General features: G+C 32.4%; 1 protein-coding gene across 1 annotated transcript; it reads right to left on the bottom strand.

The window, feature by feature from the left end:
- Positions 1–2,360: 2,360 nt before the first annotated feature.
- Positions 2,361–5,809, bottom strand: LOC111375331 (tubulin beta-5 chain-like). The gene is made up of 4 exons (XM_022998136.1): positions 5,694–5,809; positions 4,414–4,814; positions 3,933–4,202; positions 2,361–3,241 (listed from the first exon to the last, which is right to left on the bottom strand). The coding sequence occupies exons 2-4, from the start codon at positions 4,805–4,807 to the stop codon at positions 2,565–2,567; spliced, it is 1,341 nt and encodes a 446-aa protein (XP_022853904.1). The 5' UTR covers positions 4,808–4,814; positions 5,694–5,809; the 3' UTR covers positions 2,361–2,564.
- Between the last annotated feature and the right edge of the window lie 4,472 nt (positions 5,810–10,281).

The following is a 10,281-nucleotide window of genomic DNA, read 5'->3' as shown; positions in this document are numbered from 1 at the left end:
TTTTCAATTCAATAATTTTGTATGGTGACTGAGTTGAAATGTGTCAGAGAATACAACATAAGTATGTTTAAAATTGGCGAATGTAGACTGGAAAGGATTTACTTTAGTGATATAAAAAGTGTGTACAAAAAGAATGTGGAATACACTATTCTACACCATCCACAGAACGAGCCAAACGACGATGTTGTGAAGTTGATTATTTGTACCTTTAACATCCTTCCTGTACACAACCCCATAGCCCACTATCGTAAATGAAGCATCATTGCGAATCGTGGACTCTACGCACATGGACACGTTCCCGTGGGGTAAGGAACAAATGATCAATCTTGGTTCTTATTGTAAATGTAATATTTAAAATCATTACATACAAATGGACTTTATTGATTAATTCAACTAGGACCTGTGCTTCCGTTTTCTCATGTGACATATAGGCATAGAGTGCTTGCAACTTCTTATATTATATCCCTTCCTTCCACAATGTCCACACATGATTGTCCCTTCCGTTTTCTCTTGTGGCACATAAACTTTGTGATTTTTCTTTTGTGACTGTGTATGCAATATGAAATCCATTTTGAAAAATCTTTTAGATTTTGACCCTATTGCGTGATGATAAAGAGGCGGCTGAGTATAATAATCTCACAATATCGATTCAGACACAAGAATGTATTACATACAAGAATCAATATATAAAGTAATTCTATGTGTAGAATTAAAATGAAAATTAATTCCTTGTGATATAATTATAATCTTGAGAGTATTTTTCACTTTTGCAATATGTATGTCGATTGAATTTAGAAGATTAATATGATTAGAATTCGTGTTTAACATGCCGAAATGTTTTTGTATTGAGACCAACATGATATGAATGTCTACGTTCATCATGGAGTGCCTTTTTCTATTAAATTCTATTTCATGGAAGGTTAGTTAATCTAAGGACGTGATATGAAGGGATTTAATTTTTCATCAGTTACAAATTCTGGTCTAGGATTTATTTTTGGCAGCTAGTATTTTAAACATTTTTAACCATCAATCTAGTATTTTAAGTTAATAATATATTCACATGGTAAAATGTGAATTAATATTTTTTTATTGATGTATTTATGAATTTTTCCGTTTTTACTTAACATATCCTTTCATTCGATGGGCTGGGCTGGGCTGTCTCAAATGGATAAAGCCCCATGGATGATAAGGCTGTTAAACTATACCCGCTGGGCTTCAAAATTCCACGAACATTGAGGAAAAATTACACTATTAGTCCTCGACCTATTTCTTGTTAGTATATTGAGTCCTTCGTTTTTCACTGTAATTCTCAATTATTTCTAGACGACAAAAATCATGCAAGTATTAGTTAATACCCAACTTTTCAAAAAGATATGCGGAAATGTACCAAGTTAACTTCGAAGGGCTGTTTTGCAAACATTTCTATAAAAAAATATTTTGACTATCGAATTATTGAAAATGTGAAATATTAGACATTATTTTTCATGATATTCTTTTCATTGTGTGAAATTATTGTTTAATTTCGATATAGTCTTTCATTTTAAAGTTATTTATAATCTTATAAATAAGTCTTCTACTTTATAATAGTAAGACAAGTTTATTATATACAATTTAAAAATTTCAACATGGAACCGGAGCGGCCAATTATGGGTTAAACTTGCAAGCTTCTGCTCCCCGACTGGTTTCTCTTAGATATTTCATCTGGGCCAAAGATATTTTTACCATTTCTTTTATTTTCGATGGATTATTGCAGAACGGTTTTACCGCGTACGGTGTTTGCCTTGCTATAATTAATCTTTTTGGTCCATTTTTAGGTTAACAAATAACAATTAAAAATCAAACTTCTACAGGAGATTTTCTGCCTTCTGCTGTGTTGCTAGTTTTTTGGTGCCTTGAATTTTGTTTTGATGTTTAAAGTTTTGTTGAGAAGTAGGAGTGCAGATAGATTGGCTATCGTTCAAAATCCGTGGCAAGATTTTCTTTGGTGCAGGATCATGAATCAAAAATTTTCAGTGCATAATTGTAATTCAAGTGGCGGAATTGTTTAATATTTATTGCAGACATCTCAATCTTCCCCAAATTCTAGAGTACTCTTGCCCTTTCCCTTGACATATGGCTTTGTGTGCACGTTCTGAAGTTTTAAGTATGTATCATTATTAATTTTTTAATATTATAGCATAACCTAATGTATTTATATTTGATAAAAGTTACTAGCTTTGCCAGTATAGTAAGGTTTGGTTTCCAATACAAGTAACTTGTTTCAAATTTTGACCAATAAATTTTTTTTATTTAATTGTTCATATATATATATATATATTTTATTGACCATAAATGCATGCAGGGAAATAAAATACTGAAACATACAATACATCAGTAGAAATTTATGCAAATAAGTAACCATATAAAACACACCGGAACTCCTCGTCTCGTCAACCATATATATACTCTCGCAGTTTCTCCCTTCCCCGCAGCAAAATATACCCAATACAGAGATAAGATTCACTAATTCCATAAAGTAGCACAAGAACGAAACATATAAAATCTTAAAGGATAATACCAATACTTCATTCATGTTCCTCGTATTCACCTTCCTCCTCGTACTCACTTTCCTCATCTGCAGTAGCATCCTGGTACTGCTGGTACTCAGAGACAAGATCATTCATGTTGCTTTCAGCTTCTGTGAACTCCATCTCGTCCATACCTTCACCAGTATACCAATGCAAGAAAGCCTTCCTCCTGAACATGGCAGTAAACTGTTCACTCACTCTCCTGAACATTTCCTGAATGGAGGTCGAGTTCCCAACAAAGGTGGATGCCATTGAAAGCCCTTTTGGTGGGATATCACACACACTTGATTTCATGTTGTTTGGAATCCACTCAACAAAGTACGAAGAGTTCTTGTTTTGAACGTTAATCATCTGTTCATCCACCTCCTTAGTGCTCATTTTGCCTCTGAACATGGCTGAGGCAGTGAGGTAACGACCATGCCGCGGGTCAGCAGCACACATCATATTCTTGGCATCCCACATTTGCTGGGTCAGCTCAGGGACTGTAAGGGCACGATATTGTTGGGAACCACGAGATGTCAGCGGAGCAAACCCAACCATGAAAAAGTGTAAACGGGGAAATGGGATCAGGTTGACAGCAAGCTTTCGTAGATCAGAGTTGAGTTGACCAGGGAATCGAAGGCAGCAAGTGACCCCGCTCATGGTTGCAGAAATTAAGTGGTTCAGATCACCAACTGGGGAAACGAAACAAAACCTTGATAAGCAATTGAATGATTGATATACTAATTAAGGAGTGTGTACTATGTGCATGTACATTTATAAACTCTTCTTAATTAGTCGGTTACTCAATTGTAAATTGGATATTAGCTGACAGGAAAATGAGTTATGTGATGCACATATTATTTCATCTTTTCATGATTATAGAAACGTGTTACACCCCAAGAATAGTCAGTATGAAACATATTCCAGGGAAGGAAGGTTTTCTTCCTTCTGTCCCAAATTTATGACACAGATCAGGCATAAAACCACCACTATCAACCACACCCATTAAGTTATTATTAATTAATATGCCGCGGGTCAAAGGTAACTATATAATAATTTAAAGATATCAAAATTCCAGAGTGAATTCAGACCCACTTCGCATGCTAATTGCACAACAAAGACAATTGACTAGTAAAGAACTAAAAAATCAGACCCACTTCGCATGCTAATGCACAACAAAGACAATTGACTAGTAAAGAACTAAAAAAAAATCAATTCTTCGCCTTCAAATATGAGCTTACAGAGAGTATATTACTAGGACACAAAAGAGCATGAAAAAGGAACCAAACATTCAAAATAAATCAAAGCAAATCAGATGAATTATAAAGGCTATCTCAGGCATCAGATATCACCAACTAGGATTTCAGTAAAATATATACTCACAGCTAGGAGTTGTAAGTTTGAGGGTCCTGAAACAAATATCATATAAAGCTTCATTGTCTAGCACCATGCATTCATCTGCATTCTCAACAAGCTGATGCACTGAAAGTGTGGCATTGTATGGTTCAACCACAGTATCTGATACCTTGGGCGAAGGGAACACTGAGAATGTCAGCATCATCCTATCCGGGTACTCTTCCCTAATCTTTGAGATCAACAAGGTACCCATGCCAGAACCTGTTCCTCCACCAAGCGAGTGGCACACTTGAAACCCTAAGAAATTAAAAGTAAATTTCAGACAAGGGCATAATCAATTTTTAAATCCCAAAAAATTGAGACCTGCGATGTCCATCAAGGAAGTGGAATCCATATTGAAATTAATATTGTAAATGTTGTAAAAGATCCATATCGCTGAAACCGATGAGCTCTGTAATCAACAATTTTAACATAAACCACTTAATCATACATAAATGTCACAATTTACCTTGAAGACAGTCACAATTCTCAGCCTCCTTTCTCACAACATCAAGAACCGAGTCAATAAGCTCAGCACCCTCTGTGTAGTGCCCTTTAGCCCAGTTATTTCCAGCACCAGACTGACCAAAGACAAAATTATCAGGCCTGAAAACTTGGCCATATGGACCAGTGCGGACACTGTCCATAGTTCCAGGCTCCAGATCCATAAGCACTGCACGTGGAACAAACCTCCCACAGGACGCCTCATTATAGTACACATTGACACGCTCTAATTGCAAGTCAGAAGTTCCAACATAGCGCCCAGTTGGGTCTATGCCATGCTCATCACACACAACCTCCCAGAACTTTGATCCGATCTGATTACCGCACTGGCCTGCCTGAACGTGAAGGATTTCTCTCATTTTTTTCCTACAAGTACAAAAAAATGTCAAGTACCCATTCAAATTGAATCCACTCAAAATGAAAATAATCAATTTTCTATGTTTTACCAAAATCTAGTCAAGATTGACATCAGATCTCTGGAAATATTGAGTTGTCTATAATATTCGTGATACACTACAATGAAGTGAAACTCTTCTGATATTCTCGTTTTTTAAATCCAAGTTAAGTGATGCATTACGATCAGAATTTAAGAATCTATAAAATACAAAGAAAGCTAATACACTGCTGAAAATGGATACCAGTAAGCTAAAGAAAATAAGAAATGTTTAGCATCTATATATTCACCAGATCTGAGATAATTCACCGGAAATATATAACTATATAAAGCACATTTACTGATCTGAGACAAAACACATCCCAAATAAACATTAAAATTAACGATCTACTAATGTTGTACGCATTCAATTGTATATAGTGACCCATAACTAGTCAAACAATTAATTTAACTTGAATATTCACAAATCAATAAAAACATTAGCCTAATAAACAATATTCACACAAGAATCGATAGATCTAAAGTATCAAGAGAGAAAAATACAAGCGCTTAAACATTTTAAAAATAACAGATCTACCAAGATTTTCAAACACATTTCAAAATAAAATAAATTAAAATTAAAAATATTTAAAAAAAAAAAGCCATTTACACGGATAATATTAGGAATTTGGAAATCAATCTATATAGTGTGTATATAAGATTTTGAGGGGGGAAAATGACGAAAAACAAAAACTAACATGGTTTTGAATACAAATTCAAAAATTACCAATTCTAAAGGAATTAAAAACTTTTAAAAATACTAATTTATAGAACAAATAAATAAAGATCTGAACAAAAATTTGAAAAATTACCTTTAAAATTTGAGGTCGGAAGAAGAATTTCTGAAGTGGATCGATAAAGAAATATCTACTCGGTCGATGTGAGAGTGAGAGTGAGAGTGAGAGACGTGTCTGCAGAATTTGAAATCCTGGAGTCTGACTTTATACCTGTGAGATGACGGATTAACCACCGGGATTGTAACCGTCCTGCTTAGACTTTCTATCCTATGTCCAGTTTAGACTTTTAGTAGCAATTTTTCACTTTAAAAAATTAATATTTTGATAATTATTTTACTATTTCAATCGTTATTTTTAATTTTTTTATTCATAGATGGAATATATTTTTTTCTCTAACGATCAAAAAATCAATTCTCATAATCACGTCTTATATTTTAACACTGTCTAAAACTGCTTTTTAATTTGTCGAAATATTCAGCGATGCGACAAATCAGACTTCTTTAACAATTGATACATGTCAAAATTGTTAATGAAATTTTGATTTTTCTTATTCATTTATAAATAAATTATAAAATGAACAAAGAATTAGAGTTTTTTTTTTTTTTTTACCTTAACAGTATAAAGGATATCTTCTTAAACACATCATAATTGTTAATCAAACTACAGTAGAATGAAAATAAGCTAAACGTTTGACTAATTTTACTAATCAAATCTAGAAAGAAATAACCTCTCTTCTTTTCTTTTTCTTTTTTTTTTTTTCTAAAAATTAACTTTTCAAAATATATAAAGTTATTTAAAATTAGCTTTTACTTTTTTTCTCAAGCATAGAAAAAATGCTCTAATTCTAGATTCCAAGTCTAGATTATCACCACGAATCTAAAATCTCTACTAGAATTTATTAATTTTTTGGAGACATATGTTCATAGTATAATGAGAAATGCTACATGTACAGCACAATGTACATTATTGTTGAAAACCCTCTCATATATAAGGGATGGGGCCCACATCACGCTTGTAAGAGGACTGTAAAAGTTACAATGCTTTGATGCTGTGCAAGCATCATTTCTCTAGTATAATGCAGTAACTGTTTTCTTTTCTTTTTGAATTTCATCCATTTTTCAAATTGCATTGTTCTCTAAGCATTAGCTGATCCATTCTCTCTTTCCAATCCATTTTTAACTGTTTTCTTTTCTTTTTGAATTTCATCCATTTTTCAAATTGCATTGTTCTCTAAGCATTAGCTGATCCATTCTCTCTTTCCAATCCATTTTTAACTGTTTTCTTTTCTTTTTGAATTTCATCCATTTTTCAAATTGCATTGTTCTCTAAGCATTAGCTGATCCATTCTCTCTTTCCAATCCAAATGGATTCGTGCCAAACAAAATACCAATTTTTAGCGCGTACATAAAACTCTCCATGTTATTGGATCTTATCATCTATATGTCACTAATTGATAGGGTTAACATACTTTTAATGAATCGCGAGCTACCGACTATCACGGTTAGAAAGAACAATAAAGCTTGTTGTACAGTCTTTGTTCACGGCACTTTTGACAGCAATTCAAAATTGCTGAGGTGGCCACGTGATCACTCAATTAAAGAAGAAAAAGAGTGAGTGTACTGTCAATTAAAAAGGATTTACATTTCACCTAACACGTCCCATTTAACGGGGCAATTTTTAAAATGGCTGGATAATTGATCCAATTTTCCACAATGCCCTCTTTTATTAGAAATACTATTTTACCCTTATTATAATTATTTGCAAAATGTATCTTATATCTTTAAAGATTTATTAATCAGGACCTATATCTATATTTTTCAATCTTTCAAATACCTTTAAATATTCTTTATATTTTAGTAGTTCTTCAAAGATCCTAGGCTGACATTTCTTGGTTATATATTCTCGAATTAATCCTTCTGAAATTTCTTCTTGTATATCTCTATGTTTAGTTATAATATCCTCTACCTTTCTTATTTCTCTACTAGTTCCTACAGAATCAAATCCTATATTATTTTTACAATTATGATCTATATCTCTATATACTTCTTCAATTTTTTCTTTGCCAACAGAAAATATATTTTCAAATTTTTCAGCTAATTTAAATAAAAAGGAAAAATAATATGAGATTATTATCATTATTAGAAATAGATGTGGATGCTTGTGAATTGTTCATCAGAATAATTAAAGTATAAGCATGTAAGAATAAGTAAATAACTTACAGTAATCAAATGGAAGTAAACAGGCTTTCCCTCCGGTATGCTTTTATAGATGCTTTGCATGTACTTAATCAATCTTCTAAATCAAGTAAAGATTAAAATGTTTTTTGAAATCATTTGGGTCCACAACTGCTTCCGCAAAAGGCTTTTCAATTAAGGTTGCATTTCTCACTCTAGAGAACTAGCCGTGTTTCCACAGACGTTATCTCACAGTATCCAGAGTCTCTGTTTTCACCTCTATCCAACCTCTTTTCAGAATCAAGTTCCTACTTGGAACGAAATTTTAAAAGATAACTCACACACAATGTGCTACAATTTTGTTAGAAAACTGCATTTTTTCCCCTAAATCATTCTTCAAAAACGGGTACTTTGGCATGGCTAACTTCCATTCAAAATCAATATTTTGAAAATCTTTTAAAATCTCTATCTGTACTGTCGAGAAATCATGCGAAACTTAACGAAATCATTTTATGAAAGCTTTGTTGAACATAACAAACTTTAATTTGATATTCATAAATTAAAATAGTACGTACTTACAATCTATATTTACATATATTTGGTACTCACCTTATGAAGTTTAAAACTCCATAAGTGATTACCTTATTACACGCTTTACTATCTTCAAACTATCTAATATTTTTCTGAATGCAAGTGGTGTATACAGATTACAAAAGATATCTCTCTAAGATGTGTTTCTTCAGAGTATTTAAGAGATAAGTTATTTCGAGATATCTTCATTCTTCCTCATTGTCTCCTTTTATAGAAGCCTTTGGGAATCTTATCTTGACAGGCGTTTTCCCCTTTTTTTTGTTGGGTAGCTAGGCCATCTTATCTCCACCGAATTTTCTATTATCTTCTTGCTAAGTGGACCTCTCATTTTGAAATTATATACCTTATCTTTTGAGTTTGTCTGCCACTTGTGACAAATGGTAGGGAGTAGTCACAATTATAGAGACTTTTCTTGCACTATCTTCTGTCTTTTAGTAGCTACAGTTTTTCTTTAATAAATTTCTTTATTAAAGTAGTGATAAAGGGCTACTTTTGTCACCATCACTTTTCCATTTTCGAATCAAAAAATTCTGCTGGGAATTCTTCACTATTAAGAGATGCTTGACTCATATCTTCAACAACACAATATTCACAATAGTGATCACTGTAGTTCCAGAGTAATTTGCATAGTTCTTTAACCATATCTTCTGATCTATGCACTTGGTTAGAAATAATTGCAGATAATAAATGGTCGAGATAACAAATATCTTCTTCCTTGGTGGCCATCCTTGCATTGAAATAGATAATATGATCTTCAGATGGATAAGCCTATATTTTTTCTTTCTCAGTAATTATCTGAGTTACATATTCAAATATCTCTTTGAACCCTTTTGCTCTTCTGTAGAGCATCATATTTAGAATATCTTGATATCTATTTTTAACAACTTTTTGATTGGTTGGTAAAAAATGTTGATTTGTAAGTCCCATTTTTATCACTTAGAACAATGGATGCATATATTTAAGAACGGGATCCCATTGCATGATATATATATATATATATATATATATATATATATTTGTTGTCTTGACGACTTCAGTATATCTTTTAATAGCTTTCCTGATGTTGACTGATAGTTGAGCTATCTCTTTGAGATTTTTGCTAGGATATATACAAAGTATATTTTCTATCTCAAAACAATTTCGTACCCAGTTGGTTGGTGCTCCTAGATAAAAATTTATCTTGTTGTATTTTGAATAGTGGAGAGTCTGCATCCACTTTCCAATCTCCAAATACCAATCTAATAAAATATTAAAAATAACAATAAAGAGAATTACTTCTTCATGGTTATCTTTTCTGAAAATTTTTGCTTCATGACATATCTTGACAATATCTTTTGGATCTATTCTTTCAATAGAAAGTTTAGACTAAGTTTGGCTCTGTGAAAAACTACCTTCTTTTTTTATATTTTGAATATCTTTATAACCAGTAATATGTTCAATTTTTCCCTGTGAAGGGGTTCCTATTACTTTTTTTTTTCTTTCCCTTTATCCTTGGGGAGAGCACTAGTATTCATAAGTCCCTGCAAAGGGATACTAGATTTGGTACAAGTAACTTCTGTCTCAAGGGCTATATTTTTCCCTCGAAGGCTATCTTGGATATTTTGAATTTGTGTTTCCAAATAGGAAGCTTTTATCTCAAGTATTTGGACTTTCGTCCTTAATTGTTCTAACTCCATCCCTGTTAAAATAATCAAGAAGAAAGTTAGTTTTACCTTTTATATATTCAATATCAAATTTGAAATATGAGAACCAAATTTGTATCATAATAATATATCTATTGGTAATAGATGGATCAACATTATTTTTCAAAAAGGCTTTAACTTGAGTATTATCAGTTCTGATCAAGAACTTCTTTGGTAACAAATAATCTTCATATTTTTGAACTCCTCTTTTTACAG

Source organism: Olea europaea, unplaced genomic scaffold (assembly GCF_002742605.1).
Source record: "Olea europaea var. sylvestris unplaced genomic scaffold, O_europaea_v1 scaffold1358, whole genome shotgun sequence".
NCBI lineage: Eukaryota > Viridiplantae > Streptophyta > Magnoliopsida > Lamiales > Oleaceae > Olea > Olea europaea.
This window is presented reverse-complemented; position numbering and strand designations above follow the sequence as displayed.